At 37.5% G+C, this 24972-nt stretch overlaps 1 protein-coding gene across 1 annotated transcript in view; it reads left to right on the top strand.

Annotated features, from left to right (window-relative positions):
* Positions 1-24972, top strand: part of LOC150080869 (voltage-dependent calcium channel type A subunit alpha-1-like) — a 1489217-nt gene that overhangs the window by 123072 nt on the left and 1341173 nt on the right. Inside the window, exons 7-8 of the mRNA XM_090381686.1 lie at positions 8960-9019; positions 15029-15142. Coding sequence (XP_090237812.1) covers positions 8960-9019; positions 15029-15142 — 174 coding nt within the window. The remainder of the gene's footprint in view (positions 1-8959; positions 9020-15028; positions 15143-24972) is intronic.

The following is a 24972-nucleotide window of genomic DNA, read 5'->3' on the forward strand; positions in this document are numbered from 1 at the left end:
ATTGAGGAGTCCAACACACATTAGAAGCAATAATTCTACTGCATTTTATGTACCGTGCACTAGTCACTCTCTAAATTTAATTGGAACTAATGCAGCTGAATCTTGTTTTACTGCAGTGCATTTTTCCACTTTATACAAAATTTATATAATTTTTTTTCTTCTGCCCCAAGAAGATGGAATGTCTTAAATCAATATTTAGGAAGAATTTCACTAACACTGAAAAATCAAAGATGGTCTGCTAGGGCTGATACTGTCTCAGCTTTTCGAAATGGTTATAAATTAACAAAAGAAGCCTTAATTGATTTATCAACAATTGAAAAGTGGTCTCAGACAGGTTTTGAATTCTATACAATGTGACAAACTGATAATACCAACAGGAAATTCTAAGTGGGAAGCATTTAAGGAATTCATCGTAGAAGCTACTAGGCTTTTCATACCGATTTAAGAAATGTTGTTTAAGGTTTAGGCCTAAATGAATGTCAGATGAACTAATGAGACTTGTGGCAGAGAAGAAAAATTCATGGGATGAATTTAAATTATCAGGCGACACGGAAGCCTACTGCAGATATAAGCTAGTCTTTAATCAAGTCACAAAGGAGATTAGGCAAGCGAAGGCAGATTACGAGAAATCTTTGGCAAAGGATGCTAAGAAAAACAGCAAGGACTTCTTTACTTATATTAACTGTAGAGGGAAGGGGATGAATCAGATTGGTTCACTTGATATCGATGACTTGACTGTTGACGGTCTTGCTCAGATAGCCAATAATCTGGATGAGTATTTTGCATCTGTGTTCACACATGAGAAGTTAAAATGCCGGAAGTTTATCAAACTCGAACAGGGAGCTAAGTGATTTTTAATAACTGGATTTTTAAATATGAGGCATCAAAGGAAGTAAGAAAACCCTTAGCCATAATTATGAGAGCATCCTTGGACTCAGAGGAAGTCCCCATGCACTATAGATGTACAAATGTATCCCAAATTTACAAAGGGGAATCTAAAGGTGACATGAATAATTACAGACCAGTTAGTTTAACTTGTGTTCCTGGGGGCGCCTCCGTAGCCAGGTGGGAAGGAGCAGTAACACACTTCTTGATTAGACCGGGGTTCAAGCCCGTCACCACCAAATATGGAGGATGCGGAAAGGTCAGGGAATGACCACTGCATATCCCGGAGCAATATGGCCTTAGTTGCTAATGCTCCTAAAAACCAAATAACATAAGAAACTAACAAACGTTCCTGGGAAAATAATGGAGTCACTGGTTAAAGATGCATTTCAGGATCATCTAGCCAAGACTGCTGCAATAATTCAGACACGGCATTGGTTTATTAAGGGAAAGTCTTTATCTGACAAATTTGATTGGATACTATGATGTGGTTACAAAGGAACTAGATGCAAAAAATAATTTGGTTATCATATACTTGGATTTCAGGAAAGCTTTTGACATTGTTCTGCATGGAAGACTACGTAAAAATTGGAGCTGTCTGGTATTAAGGATAAGTTGCTACAATGGATAAAAGGGTGGTTGAGTGAGAGAAGACAAAGAGTGGTAATCAGTGGCCACTGCTCTTTGTGGACTACTGTTATTAGTAGAATCCCCTATTGTTCGGTGTTGGGCCCACTGTTGTTTTGTATATTTATGATATTGATGAAGGTATACCAGGCTTAATGTCGAAGTTTGCAGATGATACAAAGGTTGGCAGGGTTGTTAATGACAGTAATGGCAGTGTGCTACTGCAAGAGGATCTAGAAATTTTGGGCTGATGGGCTGAGAAGTGGCAACTGAAGTTTAACATTGACAAATGCAAAGTATTGCATATAGGTAGAAGTAACCCCCAGAGAAACATACCAACTGTGTGGTATGACACTTAGGGTGGTAGAAAATGAAAAAGACCTGGGAGTAATTGTGCAGTCAGATATGAAGTTTTCTGAGCAATGCAGATTGGTTGCCAGAGCAGGTCATGAGGTATTGTCAATGATATACAGGTATTTTGCTAGTAGGGAAAAGGAGGTGTTATCCCTTTGTATAAGGCAATGGTCAATTCATGTCTTGAGTACCATGTACAGGTCTGGAGGCCCCATTTTAGGAAGGATGTAAATCTGCTTGAGCATGTATAGAGAAGGGCAACAAGAGGTGGGGGAATGAAGGGCTCCTCTTATCAAGAAAGGTGAAGTTCTGCAAATTGCTCCGGCTGGAGACTAGGCACCTGCGAGGTGATGTTATTGAGGTGTATAAGGTGAATGGGTTGAGCATGCTGAATTCTGTTGGGATTCTTCCACTTGCTCAGACTACGAACCTGAGGGGGCATAAATTCAAATTGAGGAAAGGGAGTTGTAGAATAGATGTGCGGAAATTTGCCTTTAGCCAGTGGGTGGTTAATTGCTGGAACAAACTTCCGTCTGTCATTGTGGAAGTTGATAGTTTAAATAAATTCAAGGAGGAACTGGACAAACTGTTAGACGGAATGGATGTGTGACTTTTTTTTTTTTCTTGCGTCACATGCCTCCATTAATATTATATGAAAGATCCCTAGACGATGTAGAATGTACTAAATTAATAAAAAAACATTGTTGATTATGAAACTGCATTACCGTCCTCTGGTATAAAATATTAAGTAGATTAAATGAAACAATAAATCCTTACAAGATCCTGCAATAAATTTACTGCATGTTTCTGATCTTTTGAATTCATTGTATGGATATATTTTGCATATTTGAAACAATTTTAATATTATTGAAAGAGAAGGTAAATTATTAACTGACAAATGGCAGTGCAAAAATAAAAAAGAAATTATGTGCGATGAAACGATAGATAATTAAGTAATTTTAGAAGCGAAATAAATGTTTATTATCAATGCATTCAATGTTGTTTGTGATAGATTAATTGCTGAAATAAATAGATGAACAGAAGTATACACCAATATTTTAGATACTTTTGAAATATTTATAAATCTTGATTTAAATGAAAGTGAATTCAACACTAATATTGATAAATCAATAAGTACAGTATATATAAAAATGACATTGACTCGAAAAAGTTTAAAGATGAAGTTATGCAGTTTTTACTGTTTATTAAATGAGAAAATATCGGCAACAATATGAATGAAATGTATAATATCATTAATAGTGGACTAAGCTCTACATTTTCCATCATTGAAACAATATTAAAAATATTTTTAATAATGCAAGCATTTTCTGTTCTCAAACGACTAAAAACTATTTAAGGAATAGTTTAATTCAAAATAAAATGAGCAATTTGTCATTTTTTTTTTTTATTGAACCTGAACTGGTAAATAGCATTAATTACGATGATTTAATAGATATTTTTGCCAAGAACAAAATATTTATAGAAATAAATCGTATGAACTCATAATTTAGCATTTAGCTATTGCATTGTATTTTATAATGAATCTGGTATTATGTACTGCTGAAAAACAAGATGTGAATGTTTTTATAATATTTTTGGTATTGTTTTTGTAATAAAATAAGTCATTACACTTATTTGTCATACTTATTTGTGTATTATACTTTATTGTTGTTGGGCTTCCCCATAGCTCGGTTCTGATGGTTCGGGCTGCCTGTGTTAGATTCCGGTGGGAGCCCAAATTTATGGTGTTCACCCAGCATCGTGATGTGAAATGAGGAGCTACTTGTGAAAGACCAGCGGATGCTGGTCACAAAACATGGCAATGGAAGTAGATTCTCGCTGACCACATGATGAACCACCAAAGTCATGTGGCTGGTCATCATACCCTCATGGACTATTGCGACACAGAGTTCAGTTCAGTACTCTCCTTTATATTTTGCAGTATTACAATGTTTGCGTTTAAACAGATTGGTAGAAATAATTGTTTCTTTGTTCATATTTATATATTTAAGTCCCCCCCCCCCCGGTATCTTTAAGGGGGTCCCCGTAAGAGCCTAGTGCCTCGGGCCCCTGAGAAGTGTAAATACAGGCCTGTACATTGTGTGTGTATGCATATATTGATACTGTGTATTGTCCACTGTAGACTTTTCAGTGGTCGTCCAAATTTTTTAACAGTGTAGTTCCTTGTAGAAGAAATTTGTGTCCATTCCTCCTTTTAATTCTGTCGTCATTCAACTATAGAAGAGTGGTGGGTTTGGCACACCCTGATCCGGGATTACAGTTCATACCAAAGATGTTCATTTGAATTCATGTCTTGATTCTTGGCTGGCAAGGAAAGTTAAGTTGTTGAACTTCATATTCCTCAAAGTAGGTTTTTGATGTGAAAACATCTTTGGCGGCATCTAGTAAATTTCGAACCGAAGTGAAACCAATTTGTCGCAAATATTGAAATGGAAATGGCATAATTTTCATCATTTCCATTTCGCATTTTCTTCACTTCAAAGTTGTTTTCACATAAAACAACTTTCATGTGTACAGGGTACACCCATGCTATTTTTACGTACTTGCTGTATGTCATGGAGGTTTACCTTACTTGAACATGAAAAGTCCAATTCGATAGCTGTACGAGAGTCTGGCCACTACTGAAATTTTCAAGGTGTCTGCATTGATAATTTTTTGGCACTACGAACAATTCGAATCCAGTCCAATAGAACCAACTGCATAACTTTATTTCCCCTACTGTGAACTCCACTATGGGCACCATTTATGGTAATTGACTTGGAGATGGCAGGAATTCGACTAGCCTAAAGCTTATCCATGTGTTAGAACTGAATAAATAAATAAAAAACGATGCTGCCCAGACATTGTCCATACCTTTACTCAACCATCTGATATTAAGACCGGGTAATATTAGAAGTATCTAGGAATTCCTTCTTTAAAAGAACTATAGCATTAATAAACAAATATGACTTGTATCTAGCTCTGAACATGTTAGAGTTCCTTATGTCTTGTCCAAAGCTAGTTGCAAGTCATGAGACTAGTTGGACCTGATTATCTGGTTGATGGCTTGTTTCCATGTGAAGCTGTCTTCATCTATCCATGATGTGTGATGAACTCTCCTGTGCATCCAGCTTTCTTGGAATTTTTTCTGGATACAGGTTTAAAGAACACCAATAACTTTGTGTTTTCTTTTCATTTCTAGATTGATTTCCTGATGGAACTCTGCTATCTACTGAAATGTAATATTATTCTATTTTAATCATTATTTATTTATTTGTAAGTTTATGTTCAGTGGTGTAACAATGGGAGTAGGGGCCAGGGCCATTTTGCAACATGCACCGGTGTACAGGGTGCCATGTAGATGTCAGATGACAGTATTTATTTAGAGGTACGGATTGTTTGCATTGACCTTGGGTTACACGGAACCCTGTTATGCATATGTTTATTTTTATAATTTTGTGTGTCCGAACATATTGAATACTGCTCTGCTGTACATATTAACTGATCAGATGTAGTTATATTGAATTTAATAATAATAATATTATCATATCTTCAATGGTTCAACCTACCTGCCAGATCTTCTATGACATATATTGATCTTCACGCTCCAGCGGTGGCTGCTAGACAGAAGACTACATTCCATACAGTAACTCTAGATTAGAGATAATTCAGGAACTCCTGTAAAAGAACATTGGCACTCGTGAACAAGTTTGAGCTGGATATGGCTGTGGACAGGAAAGAGTTTCACAGAACTATTTGAAGCAGGTTGGCCGGCTGATGGATGAGTTCAGGTTTAAGATGTTCTCATTATTTTGTGTGATTGTGTGTGATAATGTCTCCTGTTTTCTGTGTGGCACTGGACTTGATGTTAGGAATATCTTTTTTATTTCCTTGAATTGAACTTTCCCCCATTTGAATGAACCTTCATTGTACTGGGTTATTCTACTATTTATTTTTATATTTAGTACAATCTTTGTTCTGTTATCTTTTTTTCTGCTCTGTTATATACTTTAAACTGGGTGCATGCCTGTTGTGTATATTGTGTAAAAATAACTAAATAAATAATGTGATGCTCCATAGGACCTGTATCCATTGTTCCACAGTTCTAGAAGAATGAGCTAGGTCCCACTGAAAACTTTACAAAAAGCAACTCTGCTATGAAAACTCATACTGTGCATCTTTCCATAGACTGTAGATACATTTACAGACATTGTTGTGGATAGCTGTAGTTTTTATTTTGTCTTTTTCTTTCTTTTCTTATTCTTTCTTTCTTTTTTTTTTTTTTTTCTTTTCTTTCCTTTTTTTTTGGCCTCCCATTTGCTGCCCCCTCATTCTTCCATCTTTTCTGCACCGGCTACGGTTAAATTTGTGAGGTCCAAACGAGTGTCTGTTACATTCAAAGACAATTTACTGAAATGACATTATTGTTATCATTAGCCACATGGTGCAAGGAACTCTGAGGCTTTTGCTGCACCAGCCAAAAAAAAAAAAAAAAAAAAAATTCTGAGTTACAGAGAGAGAGAGAGAGAGAGAGAGAGAGAGAGAGAGAGAGAGACCCAGGTTGTACCAAGCCCATACTCACCAGGTGTGAGCCCCTGTGGTGATTCGACTATTAAGCCGATTGGAAGCAGCCTAGAGCAATTCGAAAATTTTTTCTTGCGTGTTTGAAATATCTTTGCTGCTGCAAACCTATTCCTGCTTTTCATATATCTCATTCGTACTGTTCACTATTGGGAGCGGCTTTAAAATATTTTACGGTATGATAGTGTATTTTACTGCTGTCTCAATTTCTTAATCTGTTAGTAAATAAATAAATATTCATTTATTTAATAATACAGCCAGCTCTTCACAGCACATGTCTAAGGGGCAATTTAGTACAAAGGTAATGAAATAATAAATAATTAGTATACTTAGCAAAATTCGTATATACATGAAACAATGAATATGAATTATATTCATGTATTAAGAAAATAAAACAGTTGCAGTGTAGCAGTACATTTGAAGGCAGGGGCTGCTGTTTTTATTTATTTTATTCTGATTGGAAATCTTACTACAGTAGGTATGAGAGTTGAGAAATCTCTGGCAATCAATGGTGTGAAGATTTATGAGATGAAGGGGGTCCATTCGGAAACATTCTGTCCATTTGCTTGAGTCTGGAGAGGTTAGATTGAATCATTTGTTGGTTTCTTGAATTTTTTCTGTTAAGTGCTGCTGTTATTATGTTGTTGTATTTGGTGAATTTCTTGCAGAAGTAATCAACTTTTCAAGAAGCATTATTCCAGACTTGTTGATGATTAGTTGCAGAGACTTTGTGTTTAAGTTTTCATAATGCTATCGCCTGGATATTGTATGGGGAAAACCAAGTTTTCATTTGAGCCATCTTGGAACACAGTACTCCGGGGAGGGCAAGAAATTTTTTGATGGTTACTTGAGGGGGTCCAGACCAAATTTTTGAAGCATTGGAAAGATTCGTATTCGAACATGATTTGTGACTTTTTTTTTTTATTGTGAATCGCTACTGTTTCCTGCTTGATCAGCCATTTTGCTTGTTGAATTTTTTGAGCAATAGTAAGTGAGTGAGCAATTTTGCAAATAGTGACAATTAAAAGAAAGGTGTTTTTTTTTTTTTTTTTAATCAAAAAGTACTCATAGGTTTTTGACAGCATAGAAATTTGGAATTGAGACATCTGCAATTTTAATTTCTATATGGTTTGTTTCTTTCTATAAGGAATAAGTTATTTGAGCAGATTTGTTTGCATTGATAATGAGATTGAGATTGCTACCTAGAAATTCTAACCTTAATACTAGGCGAGAATGAAAAATTTGGACATATCACATGTCCCCATGTTTAATTTTTTTTTTCATAAATATCACAATATATGTAAAATATTCACAATGCTGATGATAGCGATACAGAGATATAGATGATAACAACATTGTTCTGGGCAAAACTTCCTCTAAATCGTAGGAGGACAAATTGAGCTTCAGATTACAAATTTTTCAGTTTGAAATGTGATGCCACTTAGATGGGAGTTTATTAAGTTCAAGAAACAAGTAGTTCAATGCCATATTGTAGATCATAGTTTTAGGTGGAATTCAGAATCTCTGAATTTGAATAATTGTAAGATAATTACTTAAAGTTTTTGAATCACTCTTATGTATAGGTAAGTATAATTTCAGCACTTTCAGAATAAGAAGGCTAAATCAGATCTTTTAATGACTTATGCAATATGAAAATCAATTAATCTGTGCAGTGTTTCTGTTTTTTAAGAGAAAATATGTCAGTATCTGTTATGATGGAAATGTGATGTTATGGCATAATGAGAGCCAACATGGAGGGGGAAAAAAGCGTCATTCAAAATAATTGAACGGTGCTTCGTATCCCAATTAATTTGTGGATTTAATTAATAATTGCCGTTAATTAACAGTCGCTGAAATTCAGTGTGAGTTGTTTGCCTTATAATAGTAAATACTTCGTGAGCAGAAAATAAGTACTGGTCAGGTACAGTTCATTCAAAATTGCATGCGTTTGTTTTCGGCATATGTCATGTACAAGAAGACCATTTCTGTCTTGAACAGATGACAACATTATTCGTATTGAAGCCCCCTTGTGCAGTTGTGTGGATACCTAAATATTTGACAGATTACAGCCAAACTTGACCTTGCGAAGATTGTTTCATTCCCATTAAATCGTCTATGACAACCTTGGATACCGAACCATGAACTCAAACAATTCTACTATCACTTCGCATCCACTACGATCAGGCTCAGTTTAGAGCATCTCGTCCAGTCAGAGGAAACAAAAAGTGCCTTCCCGCATCACATTATCAGTGAGAAATCAGCATATCACGTCACTTTTCCACAAAACATAACTGAATTTTATGACTTTGAAGCACACATCCCAGCCTGAACCATGACGTATTTTTGGATGTGCTGCTTTTCAAAGAAATTTCACATATCCTTGCAAAAATAAGCTATTTAATGTATAAAATAGGTTATTAAATCAAATTTATTTTTTACATTAATTAATGTATTGTTAATTAACACGTACATTAACTGTAATCAGAATAATTGTAAATTTTATTTTGTGCAGAGGAAGTGATACTAGCTGAAGAACGAACAACAGAGGAGGAAAAAATGCACATTATAGAGGGTAAGTCTCTCTCTCTCTCTCACACACACACACACACACACACACACACACACACACACACACACACACACACACACACACACACACACACACACACACACACACACACACACACACACACAGAAAATAAATAAAAACAAAATTTATTGAAAAACATGAAAAGTCTGTTGATTTGTAGTGTGCTGATCCCACATCCAGTCTGGAGGAAGATGGCAGAGGCCTCGTTAAAATTTACGCTGTGTGTGGTAACCAGTTATTATTATTATTAACAATAAATATTCAAAGTGACCACTATTTGCAACTGTACATACGCCGTATAAGCGAGAATTGAGACTTGTGCTTGTCGTATTTCTAATGGCATTAGTGACATCATCTTGAATATGCAGCAGAAATCTCTGATGACTGTTTGTTTTTGGTTATGTACACCATTTCCCAAACTGTGTTCCATGAAACATCCTAGTTAATAATTTTAAAAAATAATAAAATAAATAAATTTTGCCTATTCGTAGCATACACCACTTTTGTATCATTCTAATTTTTAACATATTTTTTTTTTCAGTTATTAATATACTGGCATCAACTAATAAGTAGACCACGGTACACTTTATTTTGGCAGACTTTTGCATACAGAAGTATGTGTAGAGGTAATGACATCTATGAAAAAGTAGCAATGTAGTGATCTAATATGCCATTCATATATGATTTAGCCTGGAGTACAGGGTTGAAGGAGAGAGGGAAGTGACCCGATATCATAACTAAACTCACTTCCTTGCATAAATTTGTTTTCATAATTATCAGCATTTCGAAATATTATTATTAAAATTAATGACTGTGTATTTGAGGTTGAAAAAATGAACTTTGAAACAAGAAGCAAGTACTTCTAGTATTGCAACTGTGTTCAGAGAAAACAAACACAATATTGTCACACTTCAAAGTGAGAATGAACAATTGCAGCCTTTTGTTCCACAAAAATCTGAAGTGAAAAAACAGAAACCAACTAATAAAAGACCAAAACGAAAGTATGATGACAATTTTTTGAATTTCGGCTTTACATGTTTTAGAAATAAAGATGCTCTTGGTTCACAGTGCGTTGTATATAATAAAAGATTAGCAAACAGTTCTTTGGCTCCCGCTAAACTTGTGTTTCGTAAGTGTTCCATAAATATATTGCGAGATGAAATGTGTTCCGTTACTAAAAACATTTTTGGAAACACTGATGTATGCCATGCCTTTGACATGAATCCATAGGTAAAAAAGAATGGGGATAAATTGTGATGACCAGACAGGCCATTTCACAGAAACACTTCAATTGCCTCTGTCATAGTTCAGGAAGCATTATACCAATTGGATGAAGTGTGTGGGTAAACCATTCTACGTGAATGATATGCATCAGTGTGTATTCAAGGTAACACCTTCTGAAGTACATCTAAGACGTGGGTGTAAAATTCTACACTTTTCATTGCCACCAAGAAACATGGGTGAGAAGTCTGCATTCTCATTGCCACCAAAACGATTCAATAGCATGTGCAGCTGATAACCACATTCTCTTACTATTCGACTTTTCAGATGCTGATGAAAGAATAATGTTAGTGGCATCTGAAACATGTATGTGATATGTGCCTCGTGCAGAATATGTCTGCGGATGTTTTGGAACTCATTTCTTGAAAAGTGGGACCTCATCCGCCCATAGGATCATGGTAAGGAAATAGGATTCTTTGCACACTTCTGTGGTAACAACACACTATACATTCTTTGTGGTGAAAAGTCCGTAAGCAGCAGTACATACTGTTTGAATATTATATGGATGTATCTTGTATCCTCATAAGTGCGCAACACAAAAGATTGTTGTTCCTAAGTGCTGTCACTGATCATGTATTCCTTTCACCCCATAGGTGAAATTCAAACACCAGTTTTAAACTGTGTACAATTTTCTGTATGCCAGTGTGCATACGATAGAGCTGTAGAAAACTGTCAAGTAGTCTGACATTGACTGAAAGAATTGCATACTTCTGTTATGTTGGCAATCCTCTGTGATAGTATAATGGTTTCGTTACCCGTTTGGACAGGGCTGCATTTGATTCCTGTCAATTACTGGAGGAATTTCTGAAGTCCTCTTCAGTCAGGACTGTATTTAACCAATCTCAGGAGGAGGGAATATGGTTTATATCTCGCACAATGTGGAAATCGTTCCGTGAACACACTTCTACATACATAATATACTTATATGGAAATTACACTTGAGAGCCTTTAATATAATAATAATTATTATTATTAGTTTGATGACTACTTGGATATTTTGATGCATTTTCTGATATCAGTTATCATCAACTAGCTCAGAAAAAGAGTATTCCGTAATAAGTTTGGAGTCGAAACTGTGTTGCGTTTGATTGACAGAAAGACTTTTATTACAAGGAATTATGCAATGGAAAATAAATTGCATTGATGTAATTAAAAGATTACTTTGTAAGTAAAAGAAAGTTGGAACTGAAGTTTATATATTCGGCTGCTGCATTACTTCACACAGTTTGAATCCCCCTCCTTCAAACTGAGTGAATAAAAGCAGCATCCCATATAGTGAATTTTTTTTTTTTTTATAATTTGTATAACCATTTGCGAATATACTTCCTCTTCTAGGTATTAGGTGTTGTTTATGTTACAACAGATTTCTCTGGTAGGGTTATATAAATAATTTCAGTATGCCGAAATTTTGTTCTGATGAATATCGATAAAAATTTTTCAAATAAATTCTACCGAAAATATTAAGAAAAGCACGCAGACAAGCAGTTGGATGTGAGCTGGAATGCAGTATACAAAATCAGTTTTCAAAGTTGTAATGTAGCTAAAGCTGTTGAAGTCTTGTTATACCAGGTCACTTGCTACAACAGTAAATTTGTTCCTATGAGAATTAAGACCATTGCCTTATTCATGCAGTTTAAATCATGCTGGCTGGAAAAATAGAAAGGGCAAGATAGTCATTATAAATATTTAAATAAGCTCATTTGTTTGTGCTCAATATTTATTGAAATATGTTCTTCTGGAACTGCTCATCCATTTGGTAAACCTCTCTAAAATCCAGCATCTTGCAATTCCTGCAGTTGCCTGATTTTAAAGAGTTTACTGTAATAATTTTTGTCTTACTTTACATAAAATTTATATAGTATGAACCAGAGCTGTAATACTCAATACGTTCTACGTTGATATCAAAATTTGTAAAATAATAAGAGAAGTTTACCTCAATATATGTAGAACACTTGTAGAACACTTCCGTATGATTCTGGAGAGTATCATACTTAAGTGTTCTACGTACTATATTGAGGTAAACTTCTCTTATTATTTTTAAAAATTTACTTAGAAATAGAATTTAAAATCAATAAACAAGTAATTCAGAAAATATGTACTACAGAGGTCAACATATTCAGAGAACACCATTTTGAAAGTTTGGTTTTAGGCGCATCAGCCCCTTAGACCATATTGCACCATTGTGTATTATGTTTGCCCTTGCATGTTCGTGGAGAGATTTGCACATTGTGCAGGCTAAAAACTCATAATAACAATAATAGCCATAACAATAAAAAAACTCATAACAAAAACAATAATTTCTACTGAGATTAACTAACTGCAACTTCAATTGAAGAAGACTTTTAGGAATTCCTCTGTTGTTTTTACTCCAGTGCAGCCACTAAGTCAAAGGGTTTGCAGTTAATTATTTCGATAATGAATACAATCGTTAACTATATTTAGCAATTCCATATGCTGGAACCGTGGTCCTCAGAGGCATGCATATTACTACACTCTCACGCTTGACTACTTCACTATTACTTAATGTATCATATCAAAAAATTTTAATAAATCGCACATCAGAAATAAGGTGAAAGAGATATAACTTATTTATTAATACTCAAAATCTTGTTTTTAATGTTTATCTTTTTTTTGTACATTAATACGAACATTGAACTTTAATGGCATCAAAAATGTTTTAATTTAAATTGCACCAAGTAGAATTGCATATGTAAATAAGTTCAGTTGTTTGTGCTTAATATTTTTTGAGGTTAAAAACTCTAATGTTTTTCTTTTTTTCCCACAAATGAACCGCTTATAGGGATGTTTCTAGGGCGAAAGACTTGGAATCATGAAAGCACAAGGCCCTCTTTCATTATGGTCCCATATCTTCTTTTCCTGTATTTCCTTCGATATGAGGACTTTTATAATTTTTTCTAGAAAAAAAAAATAATAAAAATTCTAAATGAATAACTGCTGGAGCAAACTTACCAGAGCATCCCCATCCCATGTGGACATCTGTTTTTGAGTCACGATGGGAAAATATTTATAACACTTATCAGACTGCCAACCATCTGTTTGGTAGTCTGATAAGTGTTATAAAGATTTTCCCATCATTTTTAACATCATGGTAGATAAGGTTGCCAGATCACCAAAGCAATTCCTTATATCCTGGCATACTCAAATACCAGCATGCGACTTCACACTTAAGAACTGGTCGAAGCCTGATTAGTTGTCTTCCGTCAGCCTTCGGCTCTGTTCAGAACACTGAGCCCAGTATTCTGACTTCTTGCCAGTTTACTCAGAGGGCCCAAAGACAAAATCATGTGTGGGGTCTACTGCTGTGTTTATAGACACTATGTCTATAAAGACAGCAGTAGAACCAGACAACAGTTAGTTGTCTGGCAGCATCAGAGGTCTCCCCGAATTCTGTTAGTAGATCTGTGATGCATACAGGTCACTCTAAAGGCTAGAATGTGTAGGGCTTTGCAGTGTAGTATTAGATTGTGTTGTTCTTCTGGCCATTTAGCCACAGGGCGAGCCCCTAGAGGGATCCCATGTTGCCCATCACCGCCATGTGGAGGTAGTCCAGGTAGTAGAAAGGATGAAGCATTCTGGCTGGATCTGACAAAGGCAGTCTAAACAGAATGTAATATATACACTGCAGAGCTGCATGCTATAGAGTCAGTTAGCCTTGGATCACATAAGAACTCGCCAATGTCAATGCTTTATTATATACGCTGATTGTTTGAGCACACTATATGCTTATCAGTGATGAGATACACTACTCATATGACCCACTCCTGGGTTCAGCAGATGATATGCACTTTCTGTGAAAATGGATTTGATACCTGCTACCACTTATTCTCTCTTGATAAGTGGCAACTAATCAAATCTGCACAGGGATCATAAAGAGGAAGTTGTTTTTCCTCTGCTTCACATAGGACGTAGACATCTGACATATTCCTTTGTGCTGAGGGCTGATGACCCTCCTGTGTGCAAGTAGTGTGACACGGTTTTATCCATTAAGCATAGTGTATCAATTTTAGAAATGTTCGTTTTTCCGCTTTTAACCATCTGATTGAGCCTTATATACAGAGTATATTTTATATGACAATGACCATGTTTCAGCAATTTTTAATTTTTTTACATAGTTAATTTTTGTATATGTATATAAAATAAGACAATTCATTTTTCCTTTATCATTCTATACATAATTTTTGACAAGGTAACCTGTTTAAACATTACCAAAGTCTTTGTTTCTTTTTGAAATTATGACTTCGCCTTGCCACATTATAACCTCAGTGATTTTGTGCTACGAATCCCCAGTGTAATCTAACCTAACCTTAATAAAGCAATTCAAAGATAACAGTGTAATTTTTGATGATATGTAGTTTAGTTTTATGTACTAAGTTGTGTGTAATATTGATAAGATGTATAATACTAACATATCTTTGGACACTAAATGGAATGAAGATGAAATATAATGATAAACAATGCTATGTGATTTATTCATTTGAAGAAATGATTCTATACATTTCTGTACTTGTTTAGGATAGCAGTATCCTTATGAACAAGTTGTTTTCAAATTGTAAAATAATTTCTTCAGTATAATTTGTTATGTTAACAACTTGTTTCCAATAATAATAACACTATATTTTATAATAATAATAATAATTTATCTAGTATGAAATCGTCTAACTTTATTTCTTATATTTATCATCATGGAAGCTCGTAAAAGGGCAGCAGCCAAAAGGAAGAAATTAAAAAACATGCACAGTAAAAGTACAGATGAAGAAGAAGAAGAAGAGAATGAAGAAGGCAGCAAGGAGAGTGAAGCAATGGGTAAGTGGAGCACTTTTGTTTTCACTAAGCGAGGGAGTAATAAATTTACTTTTGTTAATTGCTTAAGCTTTTTCTGTTTTCTTTAGATGTTAGTTCAGGTATAGTATACAATTACTTGTTGTTTATAGATACTATATAGTTTTCGTAATAAAGTTCTGTTCAATTACACAGTTAAAATTCTTTATTGGTATATGAGCAATAGGTAAGATATAAAGAATAACAAAAAGGGCATATATCAGGCTATCATTCATAAGATATTGGTTCAGTAACAGTTGCAACAACATCACGTGCTATATATATGAATAGCATGATGTATGTGAGATTTTTTAAAACATGTGAAACTAATCTTCTTCCGAAAGTATAGCTAACAGGTTCTTTACAAAAGCAAAAACCTTTACTCCTGATGGTAGTTACATCTTTAAGTAAATCTCACATCAGTACACTGTGATCACTGCCACCTAGTGGTTCCTTTATCTGCAAATTCTTAATGCATGACTGATCATTGTTGATAATCAGATCAAGAGTTTACTCCCTCTGGTTGCCTCTCGAACATGCTAGTGTAGAAAACAATCAAAGTCTTGCTGGTGTGCAAGTGACCAATCCACAAGTTCCAGTCAATATCTGGGAAGTTAAAATTGCCCATTATAAGACATTCTGATGTATTGGCCCACTGTTGCTCTGTATAGTTGTTAATTGTACTCATCAGCATCATTAGGCCTATAACACACCCCTACCCTCATTTTTGCTTTTCCAATACTTATGTCACACCAAACTGACTCATCATTGCACTGTCTACTAATGTCAACTGGATGTAGTGCCTTACATTTTATGTGTTTCTTAACTAACAACATTACCCCTCCTCTCTGTCTATCCTTTCTGTACACAGTGTACTACCCAAATTCCAATTCTGCATTCCTTATATCTGTGTGACACCACGTCTCTGAAATCCCAACAATCTCTTGACCAGTACTTCAAATTTTTCAAATTTATTTTCTATACTTCTAGCATCGGTTATTTGGGTTTTTTTTAGGAGCATTAGCAACTAAGGCCATATTACTCCAGGGATATGCGGTGGTCATTCCCTGACCTTTCCAGATCCTCCATATTTGGTGGGCACGGGCTCGAACCCTGGTCTAATCAAGAAACGTGTGCTACGCACTGCTGCTCCTGCCCACCTGGTTACAGAGGCGCCTCCTAGCATTGGTGTATGTCCAAGTATACATACACCAGTTCTCACTCTTAGTTACCGTAACACAGCCCATGTATTTACTGCTAGGAGTCATGTTGACTCCCAGCAGTTCCTGAAATCCACAGCAAATTGCTTTCTAGGCTGCTGCTCGTTCCAGTAGAAGCAGCGCAAGAATCACTTCCACTTCTGCCTGTGTCTACTGTTAATCTTATTAATGTGTGAATCCCCCCAAGCTAAAAGTTTTTCTGCCCACCTAACACTGCCTCAATAGCATCAGCAAATATTCTTGCATCCTTTCTATTGAAATGTATATCTCATCCCCATAGAAGCAGCCTCTCCTGTTAACAAGCACAGACCATGCTAAGAACATTCTACCCCATGAGCCTTGCAATCTCTCTCTCTCTCCAGAGCCAGTGATTGACAAGGCTATTGTCATATACTTCCTCCTATCATCTCTGGGCAGATTTGGAGACAATTTCAATTTTAACCCTAATTCACGATTGTTTTTCAACATTGACCTGTACTTCTTAAGTATGTGTACAGATTTCCTACACTTAATGTCATTAGTGCCATCATGTAGAACAATATCACCTTTCATCCCCTTAAAAGATGATATCTGTGTACATCATTAACTTTGGCCCTTGGCAGATATACCCTAGTCGTATTCCACCTATCCTTTTGCACAATATACTTTTGTAAAAGAATAAGAGAAGTTTACCACAATATGATATGTAGAACACTTCTGTATGATACTATCCAGAAATTTAAATGAAAACAATTTAAAAAAATCGAAAATCATACATTACAGTAAGTAATGATTAACAATAATTGAAAAATTAAATGAATACATTCATTTAATTTTTAATTATTGTTTATGCAATAATTAAAAATTAAATGCAATTAAAAATTAAGTAAAAAATAAATTTTTTACTTAATTACTTTGCAATTAAGCTCTTATTGCTTTTATTATTATTAAGTAAAAAATTAATTTAACAAAAAAAATGCAAAACGATTTTCCTTCCTGAAGCTGACAATGTTCTTCAACCGTATGTCGTGATCACAGAAATGAAAATTACCGAATAGGGGTGAGCATGGAACTTAAATAGGGATTATTTGTCTTCGCACATGCACGTAAAGGACCACGAGTCAGAGATTAGATATGGCCAGCTAACATTAACAGAATTCTCATGTAATTTAATTTTGATGGTTTCTGCAATTAATAGTCTCGTGTAATTATGTTGGACGTATTTTGGCCAAAATACGCGAAGTATTTTGGCCTCGTTAAATAAAAAAGTATAATTTTCATTAACGGCATGAAAGGCTAATTCTGATGCTGCTGAACGAGAAGCATGAACTGAGGCTGCGTGTTGATTAACACAAAAATTTGGAGGAAACTGCATAGACCTTAATAAGAAGAGTCACAATCACCGCAAGAAATGTTGTATACTAGGTCATTTATTCATGTTGCGAACGAGGAGAGGACTGAGTGATTGTTCAATGTAGTGTGTAATTTCCATATTGGTCTAGCTACAATTTAAATTCAGTATATTTAAATCCAGGGTAAGCGTGAAATTTAGAAAATTTAATGACGTAGTATCAGTATTCTCCCTCTCCAGTGTAAATTTGAGCCTAGAATGAATAATATTATTAAATGGGACAGAAATAAAGTATTTTTTGATATCACTATTGTTGATTAGTGTATTTTTATATTCTTTCCTTAGCTTTTACCCTAATTCTGTCTATTGTAGCAAGTGGGTAATCCATGTTTAAGAATCTGCTGGTTAATATTTGTATTTCTGAGCCCAAAGCAGATTCGGTCGTTGAATATTTATAAGCATTGAGAAATTGATTAAAGATAATCGATCTTTTGTAGGAGAATGGGTGAGAGCTGTTATGATGCAGAAGCATACCGGTGTTTGTAGGTTTGCGATAGATGTTAAATTGGATTTTATTTGCATCCAGGGTAAGCGTGAAATTTAGAAAATTTAATGACGTAGTGTCAGTATTCTCCCTCTCCAGTGTAAATTTGAGCCTAGAATGAATATTATTAAACGAATGTAAAATGTCTTGGATAGAAATAAAATAACAGACACGTTAGCAAATTGAATACATTATTGGGAGGGTCAAGACATGTTCATATCAGTTCTAATACATTGTCGCGAACTTGCGACCAAATGCACAACAGTTGTGTGACGACCCCCCACACCATGGACGCACAACGGTCTACCGCAGAATACTTCAGCTAGTTTGCGAACACCGCCCTCGCCCAACATTCAATGAACCGACATATCAACATGATACAAATCTTTCCTCGTATACACTATCACAGGACCAGATTTCACTTTTATCCAAAGGATTAAATTACAATTTACCACATCGAAGGCCCCGAGTGCCAAGCGATAGTGACAAGCGATTTTCTTCCTGTGAATATATAGTGCTCTCCCAAAGTGTTATAGTTTTGTTTATGTTCTAGCGTCACCTGTTCTTTTGTTTACTTCAAGTGGTTCTGTACTCTAAAGGTCAAAAGTAAGAACTGAGAAATGAAATCCACCTTTCTTTTTTTATTCTGTATATTCATTACTAACCCTCTACTTACTTCAACAACCGCTTGGTCACTGGTGGCATCGCTCCTGCCTCCATGTGGCGGGGCCGGTAACCTGGGGATAAGACAACCCCTGGGGCTAAAAGGAGCAGAGATGGAAACAAGTGATTTTCCACATTTAGAGCCAAAGAGCTCTCAACCAAATGACACTCACGACACTGACCACGACTTCTCTCTCTCTCGAAGAGAATGAAGTAAGACATTGGCAGACAGGAATTACCAGCACTCCTGATAATATATTCTCTACCAACACAACCTGTGGGCAAGTTCTCCAATTCAGAGCTGCCTTGAACATGCCGCAGGTTTACCAAAAATGGTGAAACGTCTCCAATCTGGAGATTTTTAATAGAAACCACCAATTCTCGACACTCTGAACTATTATTAAGTCTGACATACTTGAGTGGAATCCCAGTTCAAATCACACGTATCACCCTCAATTCTTCAAAGGGAGTGATCACTGAATGGGATCAATTGAACCTTCCTAAAGATGAAATAGTCCAGGAACTTAAAGAACAAAAAGTGACTCAGGCAAAGAGGATCATGATCCGAAAAGCTGGCAGTTTAGTTCCTACCCGGAATATAATTTTAACTTTCAGTTCTCCAAACCTACCAGCTTTAGTCAAGGCAGGATATTTTAAACCGCTGCGTTTGGCCACATATTCCAAACCGCTTAAGTTGTTTTAAATGCTAGAGATTCGGCCATTCCCAGATAGCACACTGTGGAGATGCAGTATGTGCAAACTGTGGGTGTAAAACTCATACACAAACAGAATGTAAGGCACCAACCCGCACTGTCCAAATTGCAAGAGCAACCAACCAGCATACTCCAAAGTCTGTGACCTCTAGAAGTTGGAGAAAAAAATACAAAAGTATAAAGTTGAAAATAGTTTCCTACCAAGAGGCAAGAAAACAAGTAAGATTAAGTAATTCAAAATGCACTTATGCCTCTGCTACTTATAGTCACCAATCAGTAGCATATCAGACAGACGTGTCCATCCCTCCAGATGCATCGATCTAAGACTGGGCTTGATCAGTCCTCTCGGTCCAACATCCATCTCAATCAAAGACAGTTGATCAATGCTGAAATTCACCACTGACAGTGTCATCCCAGAGACTTCCCCATTGTCGAGCAGCAGAAAATTTGCAAATAGATCAAGTTGAGGTGAAGCAATCTCTCCCCTCAAGCATGGGCACAGATGATACCACCAACTCAGAAGATCTGCTTGAAATACATGCAGATGATGATATGGAAGAAGGCAATGACTCAAGATGCCCAAATTTTTCAAGAAAAGAAAAATCAAAACCGAACAGATATAAACAAGCCACTCACAAAAAGCAAACAAGACTCCTCTTCTGCTCACAAAACCAAATAATGGAACAAATCGTACAATGGAATTGCAGAGGTTTTCGCAGCAATATTGATGATATCTATGAACTAATTCACCATTACAATCCTGCTGCCATATGCTTGCAAGAAACGAATCTAACAACACAAATATCCGTTTTAGTCAAAAAGCTATACTATCTTGAGAAAAGATCGATCTGAAACTAACAGCCCCCATGGAGTTGTAGCTATACTAGTGGAATCACGAGTCCCCTTCAGCCACATTCCATTGCAAACACCATTAGAAGCTGTTGAAAGAAACTTCGAAAACAATAGAAGAAACTTTGGGAAAATAAATACAGTCAGCCCTCGTATAGCATGATAGTTGTGTTATTAGAAACCCTCATGCAATGCAAAATTGTGCAATATAAACAACAGACCCTATGGGAAATATAGGGTTAGGTGCTGACCACCCAAGATTGAACACACGTTTGTAACCAAAACATTACCAAACACAATAAATAATCGTAATAAAATACGTAAATATTTTATTATGACTATTATGTAAGAAAATATTGCTAATGCTTTTGCTTCTATTGTAAGCAGACTTGTTCTTTGTTTGATTTTCTATCCAAATAGATGACAGCTGTTCCATCTCTTCCAATTTTTTGTGTCTTGATCTAATGTATTTTAATTACACGTTGAGTTGTTCCTGCTCTGAAAGGTGTTTTTATTTTCTCTACATTCTTTCTAATTCTTGGCATTGCCTCATTCCCCTCGACGTGGGCACCTGTACGTGGTGAGGGGACCTCCCAGTGACGCTGCTGGACTTCCAGACTAGCATCACTGGGATCCAACGCCCACAGCCTAGGTTCCGGGCTTACATCAATGGAATCCGGCGTGTTTGCCGTGCGCTGCGACCCGTGGAAATTCGGAAAGGAGGATCCTGGTGGTTGAGGGGCCCAGCTTCAATACACCACTTTGGCCCCTGCTTCGACAAGACGGGTGGTCTTGGAAGGCCCGGCTAGGATCAATCGGCTAGTAGGCTCGCCTGCGAGGGTCAACCGTGTCAATGCCACGCCCCTACCCTCATGGTCCGAGGAACAGGATTCAGGCTGGCGGCGGTGCGGGTATAGTGTCTGGGTAGCCCTGGCGTCCCACTCCCGAGCGCGTTTATTGCATGCCGGGTAGTGGGCGTCCCTTTGGGCTCCGTGGTGGGTGGGGAGCCCGGGCACTGAACAAATAAAAAACCTCTATGAATCCTGAGAAACTTACTCCTTCAGGGGCCCCAACCCGGTCCCTATCTGAAAATTTAGACACAGATACAGATAGCATTATTGCTAAAAAAAGGCAGCGAACGGAATTACCATCAGGGCCTGTTCCAAGGTTCCTAATTATACACTCCACCGGAGAAAAACCAATTGGTAAAATGTCACCCTTCTTCATACAGAAAGGGTTAGATGGGTTAGCAGGGTCACCCAAATCGGTTAAGAGGCTCCGTTCCGGAGACCTCTTAATTGAAACCAAAACTGACAGGCAGTCTGAGCAGCTACTCCGTGCAACATCAATCGGAGGAATCCCTATAACAGTGACACCACACAGAACACTCAGTTCATCTAGAGGTGTCATTTCGGAGTGGGACCTTCTCGACGTATACGAGGAGGAAATCTGCTCCGAATTAAAACCACAGGGAGTCATTGCCGTCAAGAGAATCACTGCGCGAAGGGATGGAAAAATTGTTAAAACCAGGAGCGTTATCCTGACTTTTAACACTCCTAAACCTCCTGATGAGATTAAAGCTGGATACATCAACTGTTCAGTGCGTCCATACATTCCGAACCCTTTACGGTGTTTCAAATGCCAGAAGTATGGACATTCTCAAATGGCCTGCCGTGGAGTCCTTGCATGCGCTCGATGCGGTGCAAAGGACCACGAAACAACAGCATGTTCAGCCGCAAAACCCACCTGTATTAACTGTGAAGGCGAACACCCGGCCTATTCACGAGCATGCCAGAGGTGGAAAGAAGAAAAAGAAATTCAACGGCTGAAGGCAGAGCTAAATATATCATACCAGGAGGCAAGGAAATCGGTCAAACCCCTGAATATCAACAGACCTACCTATGCCCAGAAGGTAGCAGGGAGATGTTCCGTCGGAACTCAGACAGACATGACCATTCCTCCAAAGGAGTCTTTCACTCCCATCGCGCGGTATCTATTAAGTTCTCAAAAACCTGCACAGAAGGACCAATCAGCTGCCACTCCTATATCGGTACCTCCTAATGCTCCACAAGTAACAAAGGTAACTATGAAAGAAAAGAATAAGAATGGGGAAGTCCCCCCCCCTAGTACCCAAGAAAATATGGATGTAGAGCAGAAGGAGGTACCCGATGATTCAGTCTTGGAACTCTTTGCGGAGGAGGAAATGGACACGGGACAGCGTCCTTTCTTCCCCAAAAAAGATAAATCCAAGACTGATAAAAGTAAGCCCTCAGCACCTCGGAAGCCGCCTGATGGACCCATCAAGCCAAAATAATGGCTAAATTCCTACAATGGAATTGTCGTGGATTCCGGCGAAATATAGATGACATCAAGGCCCTCCTGCAAAAGCACGAGCCAGTTTGCTTTTGCTTGCAGGAGACATATCTAAAGGCAAATGATGATCCCACCATGCACAACATCACAGTTTTTCGAAAGGATAGAATTGCGGATGGCTCTGTACATGGGGGAGTGGCTATCCTTGTGGGTAACCATACCCCAGTGCAGCCCTTGCTAATTACAACCAGCATAGAGGCTGTTGCAATTCGCCTTTCAGTGGGATTTCTATTAACTGTGTGCTCCATTTATTTGCCACCTGGGATTGACATCTCCCAGGCTGACCTTGATGATCTTCTTACGCAGCTGCCTCCCCCTTTCTTACTTCTCGGGGATTTTAACGGACATAACACCCTGTGGGGTAGTGCTAACATCAACGGAAGGGGACGAGTCATAGAGCGTATGCTCAATGACAATGACCTTTCCCTTCTAAATACTGGAACAAACACCTTTTTCCACATGCCTACCCGTACTTTTTCTGCCATTGATCTCTCTATCTGCTCCCCTTCTCTACTCCCTTCACTCACCTGGGAAGTGGAGGAGAATCCATACGGTAGTGATCACTTCCCTGTGATAACCTTGCTACACAGTGGGAGACCATGTCTTCCCTTCAGGTTACCACGGTGGAAGATTTATCAGGCTTACTGGACTGCCTTCCAACACCAGGCAAATTTAGATCTTAGTACAGTCAGTCAAGAGCCTATCAATGATGCAGTTAAGTACATCACAGAAAATATTGTCCAAGCAGCTGCTAATGCTGTCCCAAAAACATCAGCCCGGTTTCCACCATTTCCTAAACCTTGGTGGAATTCACAATGCACAGCAGCAAAAAAAGGCTCAAAACAAAGCGTGGGGGATATTTCGCCGATATCCTACCACGAACAACCTTATAGCCTTCAAACGTGCACGAGCCAGAGCACGCTACATCCGTCGTCAGAGTCAAAAGGAATCGTGGATCCGTTTTACATCATCTATTAACCAGTCTACCAACTCTAAGGTAGTCTGGGATAAAATCCGGAAAATGAAGGGAAAATATACATCCCACCCTTCTTCCATCCTAGATTATAATGGATGCGCTATTGCAGATCCAACTGCAATAGCTAATTCTCTTGGGGAAACATTCTCCAAGATCTCGGCAACATCTTTGTATTCCCCAGAGTTTCTGGTCCTGAAATATAAAATCGAAAAACAGGCACTTAGCTTTAAATCTAAGAGCATTTATCCCTACAACGGGGATTTCACTATTCTGGTACTGAAAAGGGCCCTCGCTCTTTCCAAAGCAAGTGCCGTTGGACCAGATGGCATCCATTATGAAATAATTAAACATCTTTCATCGAAATCTATGGATTGTCTGCTCCTTCTGTATAACAGAATCTTTACAGAAGGGCAGTTTCCGGACTCCTGGCGAAAGGCTATCGTTAATGCCTTTCCTAAGCCAGGAAAGGATCCAAAAGTCACCACCAATTATCGTCCTATTGCTCTGACTAGCTGTCTGTGCAAAATCCTGGAAAGAATGGTTAATTCTCGTTTAATTTGGTATCTAGAAACAAATGACCTTCTCTCCAACATCCAGTGCGGCTTCCGAAGGAACCGGTCCACTCTGGACCATCTTATTAGACTGGAAGCATCCATCCGGGATGCTTTCCTAAAACGCGAACACTTGGTGTCGGTGTTCTTCGACATGGAAAAAGCGTATGACACAACTTGGAGATTTGGCATTTTAAAAGATTTACATAACCTTGGCCTTAGAGGGCATCTCCCCCTTTTTATTCAAACGTTTTTAGCCAATCGATCATTCCAAGTTCGTGTGGGATCCTCACTCTCTCACTCCTTTAGCCAAGAGGAGGGAGTACCACAAGGATCAGTATTAAGTGTCACGCTTTTTGCCATCAAAATAAATTCCATCACAGAACAACTTCCTCCAACTGTAAACAGTGCCCTCTATGTTGATGACTTTAGCATTTTTTGTCAGTCATGCAACATGAGGGTTATTGAAAGACAACTGCACCATTTGTTGCCATTGATCGACTGAATTCCTGGGCACTTGCTAATGGCTTCAGGTTCTCGCCGGAGAAGACCGTTTGCGTACACTTTTGTCGCAAGCGTAATCTTCATCCTGAACC

The sequence above is a fragment of the Mastigoproctus giganteus genome, chromosome 9 (assembly GCF_048544385.1).
Source record: "Mastigoproctus giganteus isolate SK-2022 chromosome 9, ASM4854438v1, whole genome shotgun sequence".
NCBI lineage: Eukaryota > Metazoa > Arthropoda > Arachnida > Uropygi > Thelyphonidae > Mastigoproctus > Mastigoproctus giganteus.